The 27,540-nt window shown below is 38.6% G+C and overlaps 1 protein-coding gene across 3 annotated transcripts in view; it reads left to right on the top strand.

Moving 5' to 3' along the window:
* Window positions 1-6,151: 6,151 nt before the first annotated feature.
* The window catches only part of RIMBP2 (RIMS binding protein 2), a 162,535-nt gene continuing 141,146 nt past the window's right edge, over window positions 6,152-27,540 (top strand). Inside the window, exons 1-3 of one of the 3 annotated variants that reach the window (XM_027814017.2) lie at window positions 6,152-6,336; window positions 9,010-9,234; window positions 9,935-10,069. In XM_027814017.2, the coding sequence (XP_027669818.1) occupies window positions 6,226-6,336; window positions 9,010-9,234; window positions 9,935-10,069 (471 nt within the window). In that variant the 5' untranslated portion in view covers window positions 6,152-6,225. The remainder of the gene's footprint in view (window positions 6,337-9,009; window positions 9,235-9,934; window positions 10,070-27,540) is intronic. The other 2 variants (XM_055712049.1, XM_027814018.2) reach the window with 2 other exon arrangements.

Here is a 27,540-nt window from a genome sequence, read left to right as displayed (position 1 = left end):
CCTCTATTACAGAAGGCAGCTAGCAGTTGCATTCTGGATCATGACTATTCTGTACTGGATTCCCCCAAGGCAAATCAATCATTTCCAAAAGTGGATAAGCCCTTGACTAAAGAACAAGAGGAAGACAAAGTGTAACTTTTCCAATCCAGTAACTATTTCCAATCCAGGAGGTGCCAAAATCTGTCTGAAAACTTGCCTGGGTTTTTGTTGGAGGGGTGGTATTATAAGCAGGTGTTTAAAATAAGCATTTTTTAAAACCTTGCCATTTAGAGGAACTACGTAAAGCCTTATTAATAAAAAGTTTTATATTGAAGGATATCCCTCTAGTATGCAAAATAATTAGTTGAAAATGCAAAATCCTATTTGGTAGAGAGCTTAGACAGTGGAATTTTTTTTTTAAGCAGAAAGTCTGTGGGCAATAAGCACCACCAGAATACAGCTTCTTTGTGAGCTACATGGTTTACACACACACACCTCCTTTGGCTACAGAGATGGGGTATTTTGGTTATGCTGTGGCTGTAATCATGATGCCAATTCTATCCAAGAAGAGTTGCTCTAGAACTTGTAAAACTTTTGTTAGCAGGTAAGTTTTGATGCCCTGGTAAATCTGAAGTGAGTTGTAAATCTGTTTTTTTGAAAACCAAGCTTGTAGTCCCAGGCAGCCATGGCTGCTTTTTCAATCTATCCCTATTTCTTGCACTTCTATTGAAGAAATATATTTATCCCCACAACAAATAATTCACATTAAGAATTCTAGTTTAATATGTGCCTGTATCTCTTCTGGGTTTGCCACAAAGCATCACAATAATGGTTTATACGAAATGCTTGCCCGGTCTGTCTTCAACTATATTACCCACATGTGATACCATGATTTGCGGTGAACTGATGTTATTGTCCTAAATAAACAGACATTCATTGTTAAAATGTCCTAAAATAATAGGCATTCATTGTTAAAATAACTGTAGATCCTTTTCCTGTTTCCCACATAAAAAATGTCTCTGCTTTCTAAGCTGCCTAAAAAGTGGTACATTTATTTTTAAATAAATTAATTTGCATCTGTAGCAGAGTACTTTTATACACCTACAATATAAAGCTATTTATCACTACATATTTACACAATTCCTCAGTAGTTACTGATGGCAAGATTTAAAAAAAAGTTCACCTAAAACTATGTTCAGAACCACTATAAGACCTATAGCAAGTTTCTACAAAAGACTTTAAAAGTGCTTAGCAGAATATTGTGTGACAGGCATTTCTGAAATGAAGTTGGCTAGCTGAGAGCCTATGTATGAATTCAGGAGCTAATTTTACGTTACAGTAATCTTGCCCTGTGCCTGAAGACTTGATCCACCCCAGAGAGTCACCCACTCTGTCTGCCAGGACAAGCTGGGAGAAAAGCTCTGATGTTCTGCTCAGACCCAAAGCATGACAGCTGGCACGCTTGTGCTCACTTGACTTGGAAGCTATTTATAAGGCTTTTGTCAGAGTTCCCATTTATACAGTTTCCCCTAGTGTATTTTTGGGTCTGATTTTCCTTCCAATATGAGGGAAATAAAACCATGGAACATATCGGTCTTAGAAAGAAAACCGGTAAAATCATATGATGATAAAATTCAGCAAGTGTTGAAATGTATTTTTAATTACAGCTGATGTATTTTTTTTTTAATCCCTAGAAATAAGTTACTGTAAACTTCGGGTAAGCCTGAAGAAAATAAAGGCAAAGTCTCTATGTTTCCCTATAATCCAACTAGATTAGTTTATCTGTATACAAGAGTTGGTTTTCTGATGTATTTGCTTGCTATGTTTTTCTCCTCTGAGTTGGTTCATTGCTAAGCATGTGCTATGCAGAATGACTCATAGACTTGTAGGCCAGGATGTTTTTCTTGGTTTTTCCATTGAGCATTCTTTTTATCCTACACAGATATAAGCGCCCTCGTTGAATTCCCTATCATTTAGTACTAGGAAAGTAAATGTGAAATTACTTTAATGGCATTAAAATATGTTTCCTGTGATTAAAGGAGAACTGCTTCATTACCATATGTTATAACCTTAAAAGTTCTGTTCTTACATACTGATATACATAGCACCATAACACAATATAGTAACATATAGAAGAAAAACAAAATCTGAACTGCTGTAAAATAGCAGTTATTTCAAGAAAAAAATAATATGGATGTAATGTTCTTAATAAAATGAATTATTTTATTGCAGTTTGAGAGAAATCTGACAGCTGCAAGAGGAGACAGTGAGGTTTCACAGACCTCACTGGTTTGGAAATGAGAGCTTGGAATGGAAAATAGTTTGCCCATTTCTTCCTTTACTTTTGGGAGACAAGACAGGCTATAGAAACAGAAGGGGAAAAAGAAGGTGTGAGCAAGGCCAGGGAATAGAAGGTCGCTTTGAGCAAGCCTTCACTTTTACTTTTCCTAGGGGTGGTAGTCTACGGAGTCAGTGCCAATTGCTGCTGCTGTGAAGATTGCTCCTGTCAGCATTAGCAGTATTTCCCTTCTGCCCTCACCATCATCAGGCACAATAAGCAGGGCTGACTTTATCTACACCTGGAGCCAGCTCAGGTTCCAGCCAAGAGCTCGTTCACTTTTATTTCTATTTTAATCTGGTTTTATTATCCAGTTATAGTGGTGAACTAAAGGAAAGGTATTCACACTTGTCTGCTGTACCAACCAGGCTTACACAGATGATCTTATTCAGGGTCCAGCAATGACTTCCCCCCTCCCCCCCCCCCCCCCCCAATTCACATCAAAACACTTTGGATGATTATTTCACATGTTGTTAGGTTTCTTTGCATATAGCCCCCCTGTTCCCTTCCCTCCCAAGTATGTTTGCATTTGTTGCATATATTTGGTACCTGTCCAGTTTCAGTGTAGTCTTAAATGTGGTGGGTTCCCACCAGTGGAAACATCAGATGAAACCAGGAAAAATTCAGAGAATATGGGGGAGGGGACATTGTTTTAATTTTTCAGAAAAGACTTCTGGATTCCTCCCAAGCATCCTGGCCTGCAGCAGAAATCATCACAGCTAAAAGAATGACAGATGGTTGGTGTTTGTGGTATGAGCAGTTCTAATGACCACCTTTTGGTTCACAGGCAGTGACTGCAGAAGAGCTACATAAAAGGTTTCTTTTCACTTCCAAGCAGCTATCTGCTTTATTACAATAAATTCACTTTTTCTTTCTGTTTGTTTTGGTTTGTTGCTTTTTCCTCCTACCATCTTCTGCTGGTAGGTAACCAGATAATTTTGAGGGCTGATTAGAGAATAGACTCTGAACTTGCTTTTCTGAATACAGCTTCTTACTTGGTATTGCAAGGTTCAACTTCTCTCACATATGCAATCCACACCTCAAATGGTACAAAATGTCAAGTCATGGTGGCCAAATAGCCTGACTCACCATCCGCAGAGAAAGGATGAAAATAAGGGTAGCAGTGTTGGCAAAAACAGAGATCTCGATCACTTTGTTTACTTGCTGGGAGTGGTCTTGGTTATCCAAGATTAAATGTTATGTAAAGTGCAAAACCAGCTGCCTTGCCAGTGCTTATAGACAGCACACACAGTGAGGGACAATGGGAAACTCCATTATGAAATTTCTCTTTAACATCCACAAACAGAAGAAAGATCAACCTTCTTAAAAGAAAGAGTACCGACCTACCTTGAACTGAGCAATACGGTATGAGGCCAATTCCCTAGCTGCCTTACATTGTTTGTTTAGGTTTGTAAATTCTAGGAGACAAGACTGTCTTAGGTTGAATGTTGCATACTGTAAAACTGACATGTGATTTCAGCAATACCTTGAAATTTAAAAAAGGAATCAATGCTAAAATCTCTAGCACAAATTAATACTGCCTATTTATCTTGTACCCTGTCATTCTGTATTGGGTAACAGCAGAATGAACAAAGGTTCCTCTTCATGCACCTCTTTATCTGACGTAATTCCAGGGATGTAGCAGAAAACACCCTATTTTGGCTAAGTAATCTGATAAAACAGTGCCATTTACCATTTAACTACATGCTACTTATATCCCTGCTGTTTTATCCACCTTCCACATAAAGCAAATACGAGATTCTTCCTGAGACTGACAAAGGGACAAAATGCCATGCAAGGAACAAATTGCTTCTAATAATATTACTTATTATTTGGATTGCAGTGGTACAGTCTCCCATTCTGTAGCATTAGCACAGCTGACACCATGCTAAGTGCTGCACAGACACAGGACTAGTAACTAGACTTTGCCACAGAGATGTTATGTCCTCTGCTGTAGACTGTATGCCGCATCTCATTTGTTCTGTTAACCCTCTTGAGCCTTAAGTCCATAATACAAAACTTGTGCTTTACCATCTAAGAACAAATAGATGTAAGAGAAACAGAATCACTGAGACATTTTAGATGTATTGTAATACATTTTAATGAGCTATTGATGATTTTTGTTCCACAGTCCAAAAAGGTCAACAAGAAACCAAAACAAACATCTGAAAAGTCTCCACACTGCACATCTGAGGGCAGAAGTAAAGAGAAAACCAGCTCAATAAATGTTAAGAAGAGCAAGGTGAGTGTTACATGCTCTAACATCTTCCAGTGGCTTTACTACCAACTGCTGAAACAGCTGTCACAGCATTGGCACAAGTCAAAGTGACTGCATGTCAGGTGAAATGACCCCCTGCACCCTCCCTAGCACCTGACACATGAAGATTTATGTTTTGCTTCCCTGGTATGTATGTTTTGGCTTTATGATCCAGCACAAATAATTTAACTCTGCAGTTGTACAAGTTACGCTATGAATGTTAACCAATTATAAGACTACACTTTTTTTTTTTTAATTCTTCTAATTAGTTATTTACTGATTTCATTGTTAGATACTCAGTTTAAAACATTGGTTCATTTGAAGTAAACCCCCAATAAAAAAACTACATGCTGACGTAAAATTCCTTTTGCCATGATTCCAGCATAGTAGTTTGTACATCACAATGAGGCTTGTGAAAGGGAGGATCAACACCTTTCCAAAACCCACTGTCTGAGGTTGGCACAGAAAGAGGAAGCAGTGAGGATAACCTGAGGGTGCCCTTGTGATCCAGATAGAGTACCTTGTTTATCTACAGAGAAACTGCTTTTCCAATGGCATTGGGGCACGAGTGACAGGGAACTTTACCTGATGTTTACTTTGATTCAGCTCTTCTATTCACTAATGGATTTGCTCTCCAGAGCTTTCAATGCTTCTCCCTTCAGTAGATACTAACGTGATAAAAATGGCTTTTAAAAAAATCAATAAACACTTAAGTGTTTGGCAAGTCTCAGACTTTTTACTGTATCACTCACTGAACAGTTTAAGGCTTAATAGAAGAAACTTGCCCGCTAGATATTCACGTGCAGATTTAGCAGATATAACACACCACAGTCTGATTCCGTTTTTCTATCTCTTTTCATTCATGACAAAATTAACTGTTTCAGAGCATGGAAATTGCATTTGCTGGAGAGTAACATGTGATTTACTCATTTGAGGTCAGTGTCTGGATCTGTTTGCAAGAACCTGCCAGTATTCCAGTTTGGGGCAGTAAAGCTTTCATCATTCAAAATCGGGAGTCTTTTTGGCTTTAAAAAAGAAGAGACAGTTCCAAGTGGACCTAGCCAAACAGTTGTGTCTGCTTTGTTGCCTACGGCCTGCCTCACCCCGACAGGCTGGCTGCCGTGCTGGGGACCTACTTTGATACAGGAGATGAAGAATGCTGACGCTTCAGACGATTAGACTGTAGTTGGACTACATTTTAATGCCCGCACCGGATGTCCGTCTGTCTGTCTCCGGGCGGCTGCCGCGGGGCTGCAGGCCTGCCCCTCTGAGGAGGCGCGCGCTGCCCCAGTGAGTGGCGGGAGCTGCCCCCGTCAGGAGGCGCGCGATGCCACTCTGGGGAGTGGGCGGGGCTGTTCCTCTAAGGAGAGCGCCTGGCCGCGCCGCGCCAGTTCCGTCGCGTTCCGTCTGGGTCCCGCCGCAGGGCAGAGCTGAGCCCCGCCGGGAGGCTGCGGGCACCTCGGGGAAAGCACGCTCAGGAATGGGCGAAACCCGCACAGCGTGAGGAAAACAGTGTGAGGAACGGCCCTGCGAGCACCCGGGGGGGGGGGGGGGGGCGGGCAGGCAGCGGGAGGGGCGCTGCAGAGCCCCCTGCAGCCAGGTAGCCGTTTTCCCCAAGTCGAATCTGTTTTGCCTGTGAGGTGAACAGCGGATGGTTTCCCTGTCATGCCTCAGGCCACTGGCTTTCTCATTTTGTGCCCCCCAACCAGCTGAGGAGAGGGTGCAGAAGAGTGGCCGGGTGGGCTTATGGCAGCCAGCCAAGGTAAACACATCGCACTGCAGTAGAAAGGATGAGTATAAATATTTGAACAATCCAACTTAGAATATGTAGTTTGAGAGTTACAGCAGTATTTCAGGTTGCTGTTAAAATACAAGTATCCGCTGTTATGACTCGCTTGGGAACGTTACACATTTTTATGATATGTAACATATCCTTCAAGTTGTTTACTATTTGAGAAATTATCTTTTTTTTTCTTTCTCTTTTCTAAATACGATGTCCCACTGCTTCTGTACATGTTAGTCTCCCATTTCGTGAAGTATAAGAACTGTTGGGAAATGCCTGAAAATCGGGGTATTTCTCATCAAATTTTAACCCTGCTGAATTCAGAGTTCGTGGATTTCTGTTCAGTATATTACAAATGTAAATAATATTAAAAATTAATATTCAAACTTTTCTTGAGTATTCACCAAGTTAGGGTATGTTTATATTAGTGATGTGTATCTGGCAAAGTTATGTTTACAAGGTTCACTTTAAGTGACCTGAAATCTGGACTTTGCACCTCTTTTTTTTTCCACCTGTCCAATACCAAAAAAAAAAAGACAGGAAAGATAGGTGATACAATAATGTTAGTAGGTACAGCTGTCTTTAGTAATACTTACCTCAGACAAATATCATCTTAGAGGTTTCCAGTGGTTACTACCTCAAAATTAAGATAATCTAATCCTGGTGGTTTTTTTAAATTATTTGAATATCAGGGTTTGCCACTTTATATGTAAAATATGGCTTGTAATATTTACTGTACTTTAATGACTTTCATATCTCATGCTTCTAATCCTCTTTATCACCCAGTGTGAAATGATGCTGCAGCTCTGCCCTTGGAGGGTCTCTCTTGGTCCTCTTGAGGAGTGGGCAGGGCTGGGTTTTTGGGTGAGCTTCAATGAGCTTCAACACCAAGGAGTAGCCATGTTGTGGGCTGGCTGAGCAAGCAGTCAGAGAAAGGGAGCTCCTCACTGTGAAACTGTAGTTCAAGTCAGTTGAAAATTTCCTCTTGTTTTTTTCACCTGTAATCAAGTGTCTGGGCCTTCATCGAAATGTGGGTTTGAGAAATAAGACAATGAGTGTGGTTTTTTCTCTAGCCTAAACGGGTCTGGGGTAAAACCCGACAAAACTTTTTTAAGGAAAGTAAGAAAACATACATTACAGGCTGGGGATTGCACACCACAGAATAATGAACTGAGAATTTGGCTGACCTCTCTAAAATTAGTTATGAAATACAAGAACAGAGTTATAACCAAAAGGATGTTTTACTTTAAAATTAAATCCTACACGATCTTAAATTATAATGTCAGTTTTGAGCCACATTAATATTCTTAGCTGAATATGACACAAATTGGGGCAAATAATTATTTCTGTATTAGAGCTACACCAAGGCAGCCTTACATGTAGATGGTGCTGAAAAATTGCTAACTTGTTCTAGTGATGTACTGACTGTACGTGACAATACCAGGCTGGAAGTAGTATTCTGGCAAGCATGTCGTAAGAAGTTATCTTTTTTGTCTCTTGACTTAGTTTGACCTTAATTGTAACGTGAAGGAGCTTTAAGTGAGTCTGCCTTTGTATATTAATTGTTGAGTGTGTAGAATTAACATAGGATGCTATGCTTTTTGAAAGGTTTTACCCAGTATTAATGGATTTTAAGAAAAGTGGCTAAATGTTAGAAAAACTGGGATCTGGGTAGCTGATGAGGGTACCTGAACAGCTTAATTACCTGCAAAGAATAATACTTTTTTGTATTTTCCATATTATTTTAAAAAAGACAGAAGAAATAGATTCAGTGAAGGGAAAATTCTGTTATAATCACGCTGGCTTCTAGGAATGCCTTTTGTTTTAGCAAAATTGCTGCATATCCAGCAGCAGAACTTCTGTGAATGTCTAGAGGACCATGAGGCTCTTCCACTGAAGCACCTAGTATCTGTTTGTTTTAACAGTACATATGTACCCTCCTAATCAAAACTAAATTTATTACATGACGCAGAGTATTGTCTTACCAAATCAATGCGTTTTACTGGGCTAGGTTCTCATACTGTTGCTGAACAGCCTATTGGGACAAGTCAAGGAGTAAGGTAATTACTGGGTGTAAAGCAAGAAGACTGGGGACATAACAGGCTGTGAACTTGGAAGGGAACTTCAGTTTCCTCCACCACTCTCATATAATAAGTTCCAACGTTAACAGCTGATTCCCAGTGAAGGGTTTACAGCATGGTCAAGCATGCCTTTTGGAATACATCTCAGATGTAGCTGGACCACAGCTTCCAAGTGAGGTGTATGTTCAGCAGCAAGGATAACTTTTTAATTAGCTGTGTGATACAATGCTGAGTGAAAGGCCAGAGGTAGGTTGCCATCAAGTGGTAAATACATTGATACTTATATAGTCAGAGTGATCGTGACTGGCTGGCATCAACTGAATGAAGAAAAAAAAAAAAAAAAAGAGAAACTGTGAGCTTTTAACTTCTTTGTGTTACCCTATCTCTTTACTGGTGATTGATAAAGTGAGATTGTCTCTTGCACACTTACTGTCTGAATGAAAGATCTGAAGAAGAACATTTTCAGATAATGCACTTATGGTATGGCTTTTGAAAGAGTTTGAATTACACCCTTTCGCTTAGACAAAGCTTTAGCAAAAATGACATGAAAAATGTATTTTTTCTTTAACAGGATGTCAGCCCTTCAACTTCATTGACATTGTCATCCAATAACAGTGCTGTCATCACAAAAACAATTACCAGAACACTTCCTTTAAAGCAGAAAATGCACTTTGTCAATGTTAAGGCCCAGCATCTGCAAAATATCAACAAACAATCCAAAAGCATAAAAGATCTGGAGATCCAACTGCTGCAAGTGGAGTGCAAAGAACTAAAAAATCAGCTAGGATGCCTGAGGGTAGGTAAAAATCCATTTCTGTTCTTAGTATATTAATTGTGCTGATAAGCAGTTACACTGAAAATAGTTTATGCACAGAGGTGTTAAAACCAAGTAGAAAAAAAAATGTTTTTTCTGCTCAGTTTTCATCCAAACTGTTTATTGCTATTAAATACGTTGTAAATTATGTGTAGAAGAGAGTTTGGGTCTGAATTCACAGTACTTCTGGTTTAGCCTCAAGTTAAGACTTTCACTTGTACTTTGGATTAGAGTGGCATTCCTATACTTTGTAATTACTATACTAGCATCAAGCTCTTCTCAGCACTGTACTAATTTTGTGCCCTACCAGCAGCATATCTGAGTCCTTTGTCACATCAACATACCGTGTCAGAGGAACTTCTTCCAGTTCCTAAAGGTTGGAATTGACCATGTTGTTTTTTCTACCTCAAATTAGCCTGGCTTGAGGAATAGCCAGAGGAGGTTTTCAAAGCATGAAGTATTACAATATTTGAAGTGTAGGATGTTATGCTGCTGATGCTACGAAGAGACATCTTGCTTTTTAGGTGGCAGAGTATTGTTAAATTAAGCACAAAAAGTCATATGCAGATACATTGCTGTAGCAGATATTCTTGTTTAGTTAGGAATTTTAACTGTGGCAACTCCTATGTTACTACCACCATATATTTGAGAAAATGGAAATTGAAAAATTCCTGTCATGCAGGAAGGGCTGATGGGGCAGAAGCCAGATGATGCAGAGAAGTTACTGAAACAGTCACAGAAAGAGCTGTTGTGGCTTCAGAGACAACTGTCCTTTATCTCCACAGGAGGCCCTGTGTGTGTTTTGGCAGGTAGCAAGGTAAACTCCTTTATTATTTCTTCAGTCTATTTCACTGTACAAAGTGGGATTAGGAAACAAAATGTTTATCATCATTTTGGCTTGTTTTATTGAAGCAATGCACTGCAAGATGTATTTTCCATACTAAGGGTATTGGGAGGATCTTTTAGGATGTATTTTAAATAATTGTTTCATCTAATTCTGAAATACCAGGAAGAAGATTAAATTCATTATGGCCTGTGAAAGGTTACATAATTAAAATGGCATTTCATAGACCCCTATCATATATAGAAATCTGTTCTATGTCTTTTTCTGAAGAAAACTATCAGAAGGTGGGATCATTACACGTGGAGTGTTATTATGAGGGGGTGGTTCTTGGCCTGGCATACACAACTGTAATTCCTTTTCTTCTCTCAGCAGCACTGTTATATATGCATTCCTAGTTATCAGCAGTCCATCATCAGCATAGCCGCATTCTGCCCTGAACAGGCAAAAATTGCTGTCAAGCTAGATGCTTGATGCTGATACTTGGTCATATAAACTACCACATTAATAATAAACTTTTTATGTTAACAATGTCGTGACTGTTAACAGTTCCAGTAAAAGGTGAGTTCTCATCAGCTGTGGCAGAAGTTGAATATGTCAAGTTTTGATGACTCGAGTTTCTAAATGTTTACTTGACATAGAAGATATGTTTTAAAATCTTCATAGCAGTGAATCTCTGCCAATAATTAAAAGTATTTGTTGCTGTTTTCTTTTCAGAGTGACTTAATTTATTCATATAACTTTACATATTTTAAAACAAGATTTCCAGAAAGTTCATTATAATTTACATATTTTATACATAAATACGTACACACACACACACGTACGGATATCCACGTTTTGAATCTGCCTATGAAAAAGAATGAGAAGGGTTGGTTTGGTTCAGTGTACTGCATTAATAATGTCATTCTACAGTGATCTGACTTATTTTCAAGTATCAAGTTGGCTTAGCAAATTTTTGTTTGGTTTGTACAAATACACATAAAGTAACAGTTACGTTTGTGTAGTCTCTAGCCTAGGGAAGATAGATTTCCAAAATGTGTCAACTGGATTCTTCTGGTATCCCTTTGTGTCATGTGCTACAGATCTGTATTTGTTGCTGAAGCACAGTATGGTAAGTGCTGATATAGTCATGGTCAGAAGGGACATTTGGATGTGAAGCTTGCATGTAGCTCAACTGAGAGGGAAAAAAAAAATCTAACTTGCCAAAGTTAGACTTTCTTAAAAAAAAGATGAAAACAATTTATGCCATAAACATGTTATAGAAGTAGGAGTGCACTTGCCTGACAATTAAAGCCATAATCTAATCTGGGAAGGGACATATGATCCTGAGTAGGAACAGCTTTTCTCTCTGAAAATACCAGAGTTTTGTTGTTCCCGCTACAGTGATGAGTAATCTCAGGGGAGGTCATTTGAGGCTCAGATTTGCACAAAAGAGTTGTCTTGGATACCTTATTTTTAGATTTTGGTCTTTCCATTCAGAAAACTGTAATCTTTCTAGAATGTGCCAAGACAGACCTTCAGGAAAGAAACCACACATTGTTTATAACCCTTTTCCTCAGTTTTTGGTTTTTTTCAGTGTTACAGAACCAAGGATCAGATTTTTATCTGTTTCATTTGTATAATGAGGGAAAGATTTTTCAGAAGCAATCAGTTACTTTGAAGACTACACTGTGATACTCTGCACTATACTTGAATTCTAGACCTCTGAAGATAAATGCTTTTCATGCAAGTGAGAGTGGTGGTACTCTGTGTTGCTGGAAGCTTTAGAGGTAACGATCTTAATAAGGTGCTCAAATAGATCGATGCTTGGGAACTAGAATATCAGAAATATAGGCAATGCCATTTCGGAAGAATTGCTTAGCTGTTTAGTAAGCATCATGGTTCAAGGTGCAAATTTACCGTGGACTGGCAATCTAGATAAGACAAAACTTGAGAAAGAGATCACCTGGTGAGTCCCTCTTCCATGGCTTCTAATACCTTCCAGTGAAGCATCTGATGCTGACAGTTCCTAAAGATCAGGATACTGACCAGGCACTTCAACCTCATAAAGAACTATTAGGCTTTGGGGGAAATCTGGCTCCTTTTGTTAATGCCAGACTTTTCTGAAAATTCTCCTCCTTTTCCTCATTATTCCTGTTAGTAAAACTGTGAAGACTGATATTTGAAAAGGAGCTGTAAATTAATGTAGGGAGACATTATTAAATGGAAAGATGTATTTCTGCAGGCACTTTTAACAGAATTCAGTAAAATATATAGTGCCCTGAGAGTGCAGTACTTCCTTCCCCTGTTAAATACTGAAAGGAAAATCTAGACGTTCCAGTCAACATAACTTTATATGTTTTCTTGATAATTTAACCTTCATCAGCCTTGAGAATTCACTTACATTGTGGTGAATGCACTTGCAAAGTGGTCAGATTCTGTGATTCAGATCACCTTTGCTGGGAGGAAAAAACAGGGGGTGGGAAAAGATTAAAGCCAGATTTTTTAAAAAAAATATTTATTTAAAATCTTTCCCTCTATCCCTTTGCAGTGTCTCCCTCTAGCTGCTGGGGAGGTGGTCGTTGCATACTTGGAAATTTTGTGTCAATATATTGTATACAGTTTTCTTGAGAAGAGGAAAGACAGAATGGTTAGGATGCTCCAGGTAATCTGTCTTAATACCCTTCTGTATTCGAGTTTCTAAGCCTTCCATTGGGCAGGCTTGAGAGTGAAAAAAAATTGCAGCTCACATTTACAGTTCATTGGTTCGTGCCAGTAGGCCACAGATGACCTACTGAGAAGATCCTGTGATAGCATTACTTGGAGGTAAAATAAAATCTCCCAGCACCCGCCTCCCTCCTTGACGCCCCCCCACCCCCACCCCACTCCCCTTCCCGAAACACATCCTTGCTGCGATCCCACTTGCTGCTTGTCAGCTCCTGTCCGTGCTCCCTGCTGCTGTGTCAGGGTTAATACTATGTGAAAGAGAAACTGGCAAATAGGGAAAGCCATCTTTGTGTGCGTATGTGTGTGTGAGCACTGCTGTTTCATAGGCTCTGGCAGCTGCTGCATGGCCGATGATGCTTGCTCTCTCTTTTTCACCCTGCCTCCCTGCAGACAACTAATGAATCATTTCTAGCCTGAATACTAGCAGTGCAAACACACCAATGCTGCTGCTGCCGACGCTGCTGCCTTTCTCTACAGGGTTGTAATTTGACACAGTAGACTGCAGTTCTCTCTCGGCAATGATCTTGCTGAACATCGGAAGCACTTGATTTGAAGGTATGCTGAGATTTCACCCTTTCTAAAAATAGCTATTTCTGTTAAATGCTTTATGGGCCAAATGAGGGTGGGAGGGCTGAAGATTTCTAAGTGTGTGTGTGGAAGAATCCTCTTTTTAGTTAGCAGTAATGCAGCAGTAACTCTTATTGGAGGCAGCCAAACTTTATTATTCTGCTGCAATTTGGTGATGCCCTTCACTGGATCTTTTCTTCTAGGTGCTGCTTGGAATAATAAAATGTGTTAGTATTGTGCATCAGCACTAGGTAAAGGGATTAAACTCTTGCTAGATTATTCCATCCTCGCTCCTATTGATGTTTAATCTGATGTCATTTTCCAGTCACTTTTAAGATGTCCAATAAAATAAATAGTATATAGACAGGTTCGATGGTGCCATGTTTCTTTTCTGTATTAGTGTTTGTGGGCAAAGTTAGTAATCGTGCTGGCTAGCAGCTCTCTGCCGCGCCCCCTCCCCCCCCCCCCCCCCCCCCCAGCCTGGTGCAGATTCACAGTATCTGTTTGCTTTGCAGATGTATATTGTCATGTCATGGCAAAGTCATCAATGTGGCTAGTCTTCCATAGAGATATTTTTAATGAAATTACATTGGTATTTGTCTGGCATCTAATGCTGAATTAAACTAATTGCAAGTAAATCTGATCCTTTTTTGGTAGAAGGGAGAGATCTTCTGCAGCTGCATCTGTATACATATATGTTGGCACACTATGCATAGCAGTATTTGTGGGAAGTATGTTATGTATGTGGAAAAGAATAATATTTTATTTCAGCATATGCATATAAATACCAGTTAATTAGTTAGCACATACCAGTATGCTGTGCTCAGTATTACAGGGGATACTGCAGGTTTTTTTATTAACCTCTTTTCAAGACTGGCTATTGCTTATATCATTGGGCAGAGAAGGTATGTCTTTCCAAGAGTAATGTGATGGTCGACATTACAGTTGTACATGGTCTTAGTACAGTTTTAACTGAGGAAAATCTACATGCATATGAAGGCTTTGGTATTTCTTTTTAAGCTACTGCTCTCTGTTATTTTAGCAGTAAAACACTGGGCTTTTTTGTCCAGTACAGGTAGTGATGCAGAGTTTATATAAAAAATAACTCAGCAGAATAACTTATTAATGAACCTTGTCACTGCATCTAGTAAATACAGAGTCTGCTCCTTAAGTGATTGGATATATTTTGAAGAAATACTTAAAATCAAAGCTATTGATCTTAACATTAATTGCACCAAGTATGCTGAGGGGAAGAATACTATGATTGCCATCATCAAAATACAAATAAGAACTATTGCTTAGCAAGGTAGAAGAGCTGCCTTCAGAAAACAGCATGAAATATTAAAACACAGACCAAGCGGTAGAGCAAATTAAACTATCTTCATATATTCAATACAATAAAAAATAACAGTATACATGAACTGATAGGAAACTTAATGTAGTCACTTTACATTCCAGCTTTTTTGGTGTTAATTTTTTTATTATAGGAGGGCTTTCAAGTCTACCCTACTGACAAATGAGGAAGGCGATTCAGATCAAATCTTACAGATGTCAGCCAGGATTCAACACTGTAGATACAATGTATCTACAGTGATATCCTTTGAGATACATATGCATTACTTCGAGGACCTTAAAGGACAGTGCTGGGTGTTTTTTAGGTGACTTGATTATTTTTGTAAAGAGATCTGGTGGTCCTGAACAGTGGCTTTGTTGCATACTGCTTCCATTTTTATAGGAAAAAGACCTACCCTAAATGAAACTAGTGAAGTGGCCATGCTGCCTGCAGGCGAGAGAGCAACCGTGATTTTTATAGCTATATACCTGAATGGGTTCCAGCCTGCTAACATACAACATGACTGTATACTGGAGGCAGTGAACAGAGGTGCAGTGTTATTGCATACAACTTTATATATTTGGGTGTACCTGGAGCACCTTTCAGAGACATGTAGTATGTTGAATTTTCTAGAATTGTAACCACATTGCAGCTTTAAAATGACACATGGTTTTTAGGGATAGGAAAAGTGAAATGGAACAAAATATGGGACAGTGCAGTGCCACAGATTTCTGCATGAAAATGATCTGAATAGCTGATGCATGCTGCTTTAGTTAACTGACAATTACAAGCTCAGAAATCTTAAGCATCTTTGTATGTGCCCAACCTCATACTGACAGCAAGCTAGGTATGTACTTTTGCATATATACAAAATATGTATCTTTTTCACTGTCAGCTCATTCTATTTAGATATGTGTTAATGTATATACTTATTGTAGTTTAGATAGCTGTGTGATACTGAATATGAAATGAATGTATAAGCACAACAGTGTTCATTCTGGTAATAGCTTATTACAAAAGTCTGAGGCTTTCTGGATTGCCAGGAGTAGGAGAAATAAGACACCTGTGATCACTGGATAATTAGTAACCTCTGATATAAAGGAGTTTTTTATCCGTGTCAAATGCCCCACCACATATCAAAATCAGATACCCAGAATCACACTGACTTTATTCTGAAATAAGAAACCAGTCGGTCATGCATCACTGTCCTATCCTTTCAGTACTTACATTGAATGAAGTATGGTTTGAGAGTCAAGGCTGGTTTTCATTTAATTGAAATTGTTATAGGCCCTTGTCATTACTACAAAAAAATGTCAGACTAGCTGAAATATGTTAGTCACAACGTTTTTTCCTGGGATTTATTTTTTATTTAGTCTTTCACAAAAGCTTCATGCTAAAGTGGATTTTTTTGTAAATCCTTTGTTTCCTTCTTTCACATCATTAGCTTGTCATGTCCAGTGAGCTCTCTCACAGAGTGGCAAGCTATACGGATAACATTCCCCTCTATCATTTTGAAAATCTTTCCATGCATAGTACTAAGCAACTGAAATCTACTTAAGATTTTCTGGAAAACACCTGAAAATGTCTTTCTTGTGACTGTTGATGTTCTAAGCTGACTGTCCACCACAGACTGGAATTGTCATGAAGCACTGCTGACAGTAACATTTGCTTATTGCCATTAGAATTGAAAAATATATACCGATATCATGATTAAAAATAGAATTGGAATGTAGCCACAGTGCTGGAAAAATGCAGCTTCTTCAAAGAAGTATGTCATGAAACCAGTTTCTGTTCACCAGTGAAAAACAGGGCTTTTTTCAGGCTTATTTGCACAGAGTGGGCTCTTGGGAAATGGTAGTAATAACAGTACCCTGTGAGAACAGTTAATGACCTTCTGGAGCAGCTGGTTGACACTGAATTTTGAATGTGGTCACTGAGGGTTTCTTTGCTAACTGTAACCATCTTGTTAAATAACGTTAGTCGTGTTCATTCTGTAAAGTATGATTGTAAAGCCACCTGTCATTGGTAATTTCGTGAGGGAAATTAGTGGCTTACAGGTTTGTGCTCAACACTTTGGCTTGTGCTTGTTTTGTGGCACTTACAAGGAAATCAGAGTGTGACTTCCAGCTCTGCCACAGATTCACTGAATGGCCTTGGGCAAAGCACTTAGTATGTCTTGGGCTCTGTTCTCTTTTCTGTAAATACGAATGATAATTAATCCTTTCCACTACATCCTACATCTTTTATCTGCTTAGAAAATGACATCTTCAGACCAATGACTGTTTTCTCCATCAAGGTGCTAAATCCCAATGGAGGCTTCTATATGCAACTTAAAAATTACTTGACAGTCTGCACTGCATGTTACTGATTTATCAAGAAATATTTCCAAGCGTCAGAAGAATATGAACTGATTGTGAGCTTTGTGGAATAACATTTGATTTGCTAACCTTTCCATTATGGTCATGGGTATGTTCAGTTTGGAGTGAAGAGCCTGATTTCCCTGAGTGGCAGTGGTATGGTAGAAACATTTATAGTGCAAAAGTCCAGACAGAGGAAGTGAAACTGTAGGTCTGATTTTTAATTTGTTTTAATTGTCAGAGTTTTATTTTCTTTGTTACAAACAGTGTAACATTTGGTTTCTAAGGCAGTTAAGTACGACTATGCCAAATGTTTGATGTTGATTAACAAGCAGCAGCAGTGCATGCTAGTACCGTGTAGAATCAAGGGGAAGGTATTGCAAATATAATAGAATGGCACAGTCTCTTTTCTCTGTTCTCACCTAATGACAATTAGAATTTTTCTTCCTTTTTTTTGTTAAAGATCATCCTTTAGCAAACTGTTCAGTGTGATACCTTCCTTAAGACCTGATCTGAGCACAGTGGGCTGACAGGCCGTCAGCGTATGCACCCCTTTCCTTCCATGCTCCACCTCCCCTGGGACTAGACTGACTTATTTATTTTTTATTATTATTTGCTGGAGAGCATAAATAATTTTTATAGTCAGCTTCCATTAAGTTTTCACACTGGATACGTGGGGGGGAAATGACAGTAATACTCCCTTGTGCTGATTTTGGAAGGAGAATAAGCCCTTTTTGTGCCAGGTTAACTAGTTCAGGTTGGCTTAGAAAAACCCTAAATCAAGACTAAATTCCTCCAGAATCAGGAATTTATGCTGGGGCTCCACCATTTCAGCTCCTGCTGAATATTTCTGTACCTCCTTCTTACATAGTTGAAAATTGCTACTTGTTACTCCTGTATAGAATATCACAGTGCCTTCTCACTGACATGGAAAGTGCATCTTTAGTAAGTACATTGTCCAACTCAAACATTTTCTCTGATAGAAATCAGCAGGGACTTTTAAAGATCTGTGCCAGTTTACACCAGGAGGGATAGCTTAGCATAGTATCTCAGGGAGTGTGCTAATGGGCTAAACTTTTACTGAAGATGAATAGAGTTAATGGTGCTTAGAATTCAGATAGATGAAGCTCACAGTTGTCACTTGTAACAAGCAATATTGTTTGAATCTGTCCTGTTAACTGCATTTTCCCTCTTCTGTGACAGTCACAGTTTCACCTATTTGTTAAATCCTCCTTCCTGTTCTCCCTACTTCCCTGCCTCCAATTCTGCATATCGTTTAGAATATAAGAATATTCTCTGTCAATTCCAGGAGTGTATTTCTTCCTTTCTCTCTTGTTTACCACTTGCTAATTAAATTTTGTAGGTGGCAGTTTGAAATCTTAGTGGGACGTGTCATGTGACTGCTAATGCTCTGCAGATCTCTATTACATAACCTTTAAGTAGTTTGGGAAAATGTGCTTGTGTCATACTGGGCCTGACATAAGGCTCTGTCTGAAGCTAACGGTCTGATCAGTTTTTTTATGTACAATGACTGTAGAAATCTTGTGGATGGTTTGTTCTGGCACAAGCTTTGTGCCCTGAGTTGTCAGGCCAATTGTCTTATTTCCCTGAAATGCTTTGCAGTCTGCACTGTCTGCCTTTCCTGCAGGGTAGAAGAGGGGAGGGGTTGGATTTAAACACTCTGGCATGCCAGGTAATGATCAAATGAATATTAAATGCAGTATGCCAGGATCCTTTCTGTTTTCCTGAGTTTGTTCATTTTAGTTCTGAAGTGAACAGAGTACAGAACAAACATAGAAAACTTCTCAGTCTGTCCCCCCACCTCTTCAACTCCTATGGATCTTAATCGGGCTCTGGTGCATTATGCAAAATGAAACCATAAATCAATACTGAGGTTTAAAAAAATGCTTTGAAGGGATGATCAATTTTTAATGCATGCAATTAATTAGGGTACTGTTTTGCAAAAGGAGTACTTTTATAAATGACAGCAATGTATCCACTCATAGAGTAATAGCTCCTCTTGCTTTTTCTGAAACTAGCACCATCTTTTGGTTCTACTTTGTATACAGTTATACATGTTTGTTGCCTAAAATGTATTTATACGCTATCCAATGCAGCTGAAACACTCCACTGTTGATGGACTATCTCTGGTCCTGAAGAAAGTAAGTCTCATTTTTATTTCCTGGCCAGGATATGGGCCTTGGAGGCTGGGTCTTGTTTGTGGCTGACATTTTGAGATGCTGTGTGTTCTCAAGTAACTCACAGGAGATCTTTCTGCCGCTTTATCTGCTAGGAAGGCTCAGTGGCAATGAGCTGCTGTAGCCTTGCAACAAAAGTTGCAGTTAGAAACTAGGAGCAACCGGATGAAATTTTGAGTGTGCGGTTTGTTCTTTTTTTTAATGAAGTCAGATTTTCAAGTTTATGATTTCTTACTGAAATCTGTGATTGTGTGAGTGTACATTTTGTTCTAGTGTAGCTCGTAGTTTGCAATAGCAATTTTCAGTCAGAGCTCTTTACGAAGTGCTTAAGGATGATAGTTGATATCATCCTGTCCATTTTGCAGATGAGAAATTTTCAATGTGCTTCAGGTTTATTTGCCCCAGATCATTCAGCAGGGTCAATGCAAATCTATGGAAATTGTTTGCAGAGTCCTGTCCGACCTGTCATCCATTGTATTGCTTCTCTTAATTAAATGTTGTGTAAGAAGGGAGGAGGGGGAAGTATTGATCTAAAACCAGGCTTTCTTTTGTTTCACTTCAAATTAACTGACTGCTTTTGTGCTACTCATAGTAAAGAGTTTGTGAATTTATTAATTTTTTAAAAAAATCACTGCTATCATAAATCATGGTGGCTATAGTTAGTTTGTCTATTCCTCTGATGGCTGCCTGCTTACCTACTGCTTATACTGAAGCGACAAATGTTTCATTGCTGGAAGGGCTCTCTATTGCTCAACAGTCTTAAAGCATCTCTACAAATGTATGTACTGTACACTCCCCACGATTTTGGTAGCTTTGGCTTATTTGAAGATTAAGTAGGTACAATTAACACTGCTGTGTTATGGTTATTGGCTGCCTGATGAATTACGATGAGAACAAAGAAGCAACTGTAAAGCATTTATGTGTTTGTGTGGTAGGGCAGATGGGTACAGTTAATGCTTTTGTATTTTAAAAGAAACTTCATTAAGGCAGTTGTTTCTGTTAATAAAATGCATAGATGAGTTCTTCGAGATCTGGACCTCTTCTGTTAATGTGCTGTAGTCATAAGAGAAGAGAACTGTCAGTCTGGCAAGTTCTGTCCTGAATTGTTTCAGGATGCAACAAGTGGCTGACTCAAGCAAATGAAGGTACAAAACATGAAGATTTACAATAGAAGATGATAACTTTCTTGCACTGTCAGCAATAATCCATTGTCTGTCTATATGAACCATCTGTGCTCCACGGTACCTTGAGTGTTAGGGAGCAGTAGCTGTGATGGTCTTTTCTTGAGGATGCCTACCGGGGCATGGATTTTATAAACTTAAGAGTAACATGTTTATAAACACTGTTGATAAGGGAGAGAGGATCTGGAAGGCATCCTTCACAGCTCTCATGGCTCAAATGGACTTAAGCTTATTTCCCACAGTGGTGGTAGGTCACACTTTTTTTTCTCATAGTTCCAAAAGGTGAAGTATCTCATGTAGCCAGAGTAAAGCAACCCTGTTCAGTGACTTCTTTGTAGATATTGATCCCAGCTGTTAGGTGCAAATGAGTTTTGTAGCTTTGATATTGATAGGTACTACTTACCATAAACCATAAACCTTTTTTATGCTTAGCTTGCAACCTTTCTAGCTTTCCTTTTGAAAAATTTCTATTCAATTTTAGTAAATACTGTTAAAAGGAAATGAAGTCTAGAGAGCTCCAAGCTGCTGATATTTCTATCATCCAATGATTTAAGTTTTGTAAATAAATATTTTTTTCTTGATATATGGATTATGGAAATTGTCTCCAAGTAAGACAGAACAATTTTAAAAAGCTGTCTATGATGAGAAGAGATAAAAGAATCAAATGGTGAATGAGGTCATTGTACTGCTGACACCAGTGGTGTAACACTTGTGTCTGTGGAGCTCAGGTGGTTTTATTGATTCTTTGTGAAAAGCTGCCTTGAGCAGAGAGCAGTAAACATTGCTGTAAACATAATATTTGTATATTGTAAATAAATAAATACCCACGCTTCATTAAACATAACTGCCAACGTTGATGCAACAAGTGGGTCACACTAGAAGTGGTACTGAACAACTGGAGCATATCCTATTCCTGATCTGCAAGAAGAGCTGCTAGCCAGGTCTTGAGTATCAGCCTCATTGAGCGAGGCACTGAATGCTTCTCAGGCCTGTCAGTCCAAGTATACAAATGGACACAACAAAGTGGTAGAGCATTTGAGGGAGCACAAAGGAGAAGCCTCCTTCTCCTTCCTCTTCCCCCAATTTTTAGCCACTTTCTGATGTGTCATCTTTCCCCTCCCCATATTCTGGCTTGTATAACAAAAATTTAGTCTGTTAGGTAAAAAGTTACTGGCACATTTAGACAAAAAATGTTGTCGATTTTTAATGTAATTCTATTTAACAGCATTAGGAGATTGTGCTGCTATTGAAAATGATATTTGCTCAGCTCTGATTTCCTGTAACTAAGTAACAGGAAATTTTCCCCAATATGTCTGAGTTATATACTGTAATGTGTGGATGGAACTGGGCTGTAGTTGAATTGGAGGGGATGTTAAGCCCTTTGTGCTTTGGTGTTTTGTTTCTATTTATTATATCTTATTCCAGACCCTGCAGGACACTAGAGATTATACTACAGGAATTTACCATGGGTTTTTTCTTGTACCTGGTTCTTAAACATCTGATAGCCAATTTTGCCTGGACTGCATGGTCTGGAATCTGATCTAGTGTGTCCGTTTCTATCCCTTTCCCTTACAATCCCAAAGAATGGCCGTTAGAAAAGAATCTTGATGTACATTAGTGTTTGAATAGTGTTTGTGGATTTTTTTTTTTTAAAAGGGAGAAACTATTTATCTGCAATAAGGAAAAACCAAAATCAGAGATTAATTTTTCAATTTACTTTTTTTCAGGAACTGGAGGTAGTGGATTTGTGGTTCTAGAGAGGTTATAATGCCATGGTTAGTTTTTAGTCCCCTCGCCTGTAAGAAATTACTGTTTGAAATATATAATGTCGTGCAACCCCTTAGAGAAATTATTAATAATACATACATTTTACTCTGCAAAGGAGAGAGGTCTTTTGTACATGTAGAAAGGTACCTGGAGCAAAGTGTTCACTTGCACTGGTGTTCTTTTAGGGTTTGGACCAGCCTAGTTTGCCTGCTTTGTAGCTCTGTGTACTAGTGCTTTGTAGAAGTTCCAGCAGATGCTGTAGGATTTCCCAGGTAACTGAATGAAGAAGGAAGAAGTGGAGAGGCTTAAAAAAAAAGCACAGTGAGAAGGCAGAATGGAAAATAGAGTGAGGTAAATAAGAAATCTTGATGATAAACCTACAGAATTAAAAGGTAACATCCACTTATTTTCCATGTGTATGAAGGGGTTCTCCTGGTGCCTGTCCAGACTTGCATGTTATAATCATTTTATGTATGTTATAGCTTGGTCGATTTAATACAGAGTTCAAAATTACTCTTTATTAAATACTGATGAGTGACAGTATCCTCCCCAATTCCCCTTGTCATTGGTCCTGCTTTTGTCCTCAATAATATACTACAATTTAACTTCCTGTAAGCTTATAATTTGTGGACTGCTACCCCTTCAAAACTAAAATTCACATGTAAGCAAAATGGGACTGTCTTTGACATCCAATTTGCCTTGAGGATAAAAATGATCTTTGTTCATGGTATGTAATAATTTCCAGGAGGACAGAATTTTCATAGCAGTCATGGCTCTTAGAAAAATACAGATTTGATGCATGTAGCACTGTGTATTTCTTTTTTTTTTAATTATCTGGAACATTCATTAATTGCTGGCATTAATTGCGAAGAATAAATGCATGAATGTGAGCTGCAGTGCTTTTAAAGGTCCGTTTTGTTCCTATTATCAGTATTTCTTAATTTATTGGAATAACTTCAGGGCTGAAAAGGTTTTCTTTCACAATGGGTTGGTACAGTGTAACTTTTAGAGATAAGTGGTAAATCTTTTCTCACGTGCATGAATCCCACTGTTGTAATCCAGTACAAGTGTGCACGAGAAGAAATAACATTTGGAATTTTATAGTGCCATCAAATCTACTTTATGGAATAAGGCCTGTGAAGTCCCACAGGAACATTTAACTATCACTATCCATCATTATTGGATTGATAATAGACTACTATTACATAAATAATGCATGCGTCAAGTAAATCCTTCAGGGGAATTATCACAACATCCTTCTCTGTGTTGCATGTCTCTTAAAATTACCATACACATTTAAAAGGGAAGGAGAGAAATACAAGAAAAAAGCCATATTATTTCCATCATAACTTAAACAATTTACATATACTGTGAAATACTGAACATACGTGTTAAAGGTCTACCATTTTGTGTCAGTGTAGGGTTTAAGTTCAAGAAAGATGAACTGGAACAAGCAAAAAGAAAGGGCCTTATGAATGAACCAGGAGTTTGGACAGCTTATGTTATGAAAGAACACTTAAAAGAGCTTATTCTTTCTAGTCTAACAGTGACAAAATAACTAGGTAATAGTCTGATTTCACAACTAATTCTGCCTCTTACAGTGTTGAAAGTTAAGCATATACTTAGCGCTCAGTGCTCCAATTCAAACACCAAAAGATTGTCAAGATGATAGAAGTTTTCAAAAATGTTATAAAGCTGTTCATTTTCAGTGTAATTTGTTGGTAGCATCTGTCTGTCTAAGGCAGCTTCTGTTTTACCTTATCTAAGTGCTTCATGGACCTGTTCGCTGTCTGAATTCAGTTAATTCTCGATGAACCCTTTCTTCAAAGTGCTATATGAATGCTGTTTGTGTAGGAAACCCCCTTTTACTTTTGCAATCTTTACATGGTGCCTGTGGTATTTTTGTCAGTGTAGATTACTGACTATTTTAAAATGCAAAGTTCCTAACTAAAAGATATGTCTGTGCTGGAAGCCCCAGGTTTCTCCTAATCTCTCACTGCCAAATACATTGCATTAGTATTTGTATTGTTCAAGAGTACCTGCTTAGGGCTTATGCCAAATGTAAGCCAGTCATGAAATGGGGGGAGGAGGTGGTGCTTAGCATCCAGGGAAATTTAACACCTTAAGAGGAAACCCAGAGGGGAACATCTGTTATTACATTGAAGAGATGGGGAAGTGATTTAAAGGACATAACAGTTGATAGAACTCACCAACAGCCATGTAAGGGTAATTTAAAATGTGATATGTCTTCAAACCAACCAAATGCAAGGCATCAACAGTCTCTGCAGAACAGACAGTGAATAACTGGTTAGCGCATCTCTCCACATACCTTAAGCTTTCACAGTTTCTTTGGAAGGCTAGCAACAATTGTAGTAGAGCTTGTGCTTGGACCTGTAGGGTTTACCTGCATCTTAAATTCAGGCCAGTTCTTGGGGGCCCACATAAGCAGAACTCCGGATGAGTTGATGCATGAAGTTTTTTGCCTGTGCTTTATCATCATTGTGGTGGGTTGTATCTGGCATGGGGCAGCCCTGGCCTCTCTTCACAGAGGCCTCTGCAGCCCTGCTCCCAGAACTGGCCATGGACACCCAGTGCACACATTTCAAAAGAGAAAACTCCTGCATGCATATGTAGTTGCCAGCTTCTCATAGTAACATGTCTTGATTTCCACTTCCTTGAAAAAACTTCAGGATATTCCAGGGATGCTTTCGGTAAAGTGATCAGCTGGAGACGTTGTTAGGTGGATGTTATTGGTGGTAGTGTTTTTGGTCCTTTGCTTCAAGTAAGCAAGAGTTTAAGGGACCTTCTTTCAGTCAGTTAATACAGTGAATACTCCTTTCTAAAAGGCACCTGGGCCTGATTCTGGAACAAAGATTTGTAAGAAACTTTCAGTACAAAATACTGTTTAAACTGAGTAGCATATAATGCCAACTTCTTCGATTCAACTGTGAAGAGCAAATTGAAGTTACATCTCTAAATATAGCAGAAAAACTTCATTAAAGTTAAAATAATGAAAAAATAAGACATGTTGCAAAATAAACATATATGCCATAGTCATGTGAAGGGAGGAGGGAGAGCAGGCACAGAATTAAAGACAGAGTGACAGCCTCTCATGTATCTGCTTCAAGTAGGACGAGTTATTAATAGATACTCAGTTTTTCTCCATAAAGATACCAAGAGAAGGTCATGGCAGTAAATATTTATGGTAAACTTTCTGTGTTAAAAGTTGGTCTTTTTGCCATTGTTTTATATTCTTCTAGATTTATGTTTGTTACTTGGACTGGTCATGATGGATTACTGCTGCCCTTTCCATCTCTTCAGTTTTCAGAAGTATTAAAGAGCTGGAGCCCAACCTGAAGATCAGGTTGCAAACGATTAAGCATACAGAAAACAGGCTTATTTTTGTCATAAGGTTGTTTATGTACCTGACCTGCATGTTTGTCTGCAGCCAATTTTGTTTGATACTGGTAGTGTTTAAATGATTCCACATCAGTGAGGTGCAAGAAGGTTTGGAGGTACAGAGTCCCTAGCTTGTATTGGCTTCTGGCCCTGTATATGCAAGTGTGTTTATTGCCTTTTACAAGCACAGGGTCAGTGGTTAAGAAGTATTAAATGTGTTATTCCGTAGATACGTTATTGTGTGCTTTATGGATTCATATGATGCGCTTTGTCTTTTATCTTGGGATTTTGAAGTACTTACAGACGTTAATTAACAAAGCCTTACTGACATCTGTTTGGTAGGAATGATTATTATCCACTTTTTGTTTAGAAGGACACATGATTTCCCCAAGTTTCTGCAATGACTTAGTGACAGAGCTGAGAATGAAACCTAGATGTTCTACCCACACTGTATCCCTGCTCCTCTAAGTAAACTTGGTAAATGTGTAGATTTCTGTAAAATATATATGAAACGTTTTCAGTTTTCAACCATTTCTGATGTAGACATTAAAATCCATCACCACCACTACCACCAGAAAAATACTACAGCACTGATAGACTGCTGTATATAACTGGTAGTCATGGAGGGTAAAGTAATGAAACAACATTTGTGAAAAAGGCACAGCTACTTTTATGGACTGCTTAACAGGTGCTTGTAGTTCCCTACAGCAAGATAGTAACTGCCTCTCACTCACTCTGCCAATACTCCTTTTATCTCCTTTCTGGATACACTGGAGATAGAAGACAAAATTTAGGGCTGGCAGGGAGTCGTTCCTGTTGCAGAAAAGTAAGCTGCAGCTTTTACAGTTGCTGAAAGAGGTATTCGTTGTTGGTTCAGAGAGATTAGTGAAGCAGTGTGGCTTGTAATACATTGCTTAAAACTCTCCCTTTCTGCTGCTGGCAAACATTTTGCCTGTTATCCAAACATGAAGATCTTTTTTGTTAGTTACATAACAGGATTCAATTGTTCCCCAGCCTTATTCAATAATGTACAAGCTTGTAAGATAAATTGGGGTTGTGTGCAACTCAGATCACTTAGGGCTTTTTATTTTGGAGTTTTCCTGAAGATTTCTGATGAGCTAATTTGTGTTTGATTATAAATCATTGTTGCTGATTTACTGTCTTAGCTTGAATAGTATAGGTGTATGCTTTTGGCCTTAAAGTCTTCAAACTGTAATTTGCAGGGATACTGTGACTGGCATCTGAATTATTCAGATCTGTGATAGGTGATGGATAGGAATGTTATACCTGCTGCTATAACCTTAAAAATAAAGAAAAAAAAAGTTTCTTCAGATGACAGGGAATCTTCCTGTCCCTCAAAATGTTGCTGAGAATCAATAGATTGCCAAAGGTTTCTAAGGAATGGTTCTTCCTGAGAAAATCAGGCCAGGATTTGCCTTTTTTATTTAGAGTTTAGAAGAAAAAAGTGTATTTAAAGACTTCTCTTCCTACAGGAACAGTGGCTGGAGTTTAGCATGCTGTCTGCACTGGAAGTTTATTAATGTAATCACTCACATTGCAGACAGTTAAAACGTTGAAGGAATCAGTCTGGCAATGAGCCTAATCACCGTGCAAAAACAAGCCATACCACAGCAATATTAACCTTTACTGTCTGGAGCATTCTTAGTTTCCCTTTAGTTGCTTACCTAAGCTTGCCAGCAGAACATGCAAGGTAAAGAAACTTGCAGATGTGGTGTGGGGTTTTTTGTTCATTTATTTTTATTCATGTATTCCAGTTTTTGCACTAATGGCTTTCTTGCAGAACTAAAATAGAATGTGCACTAATCTGCTCTGAGGAAGGTAAAGAGGTGGAGGGTCAGGGTAAAGATTGTACTCCGATTCCTCTAGTTGCATTGTTCTCTTACTCCAGGAAGGAAATGGCAGTACAAGTCTGGGC

This window comes from Falco cherrug, chromosome 1, assembly GCF_023634085.1.
Source record: "Falco cherrug isolate bFalChe1 chromosome 1, bFalChe1.pri, whole genome shotgun sequence".
Lineage (NCBI taxonomy): Eukaryota > Metazoa > Chordata > Aves > Falconiformes > Falconidae > Falco > Falco cherrug.
The sequence above is the reverse complement of the archived record's forward strand: the minus strand, read 5'-3'. Positions and strand labels throughout refer to the sequence as shown.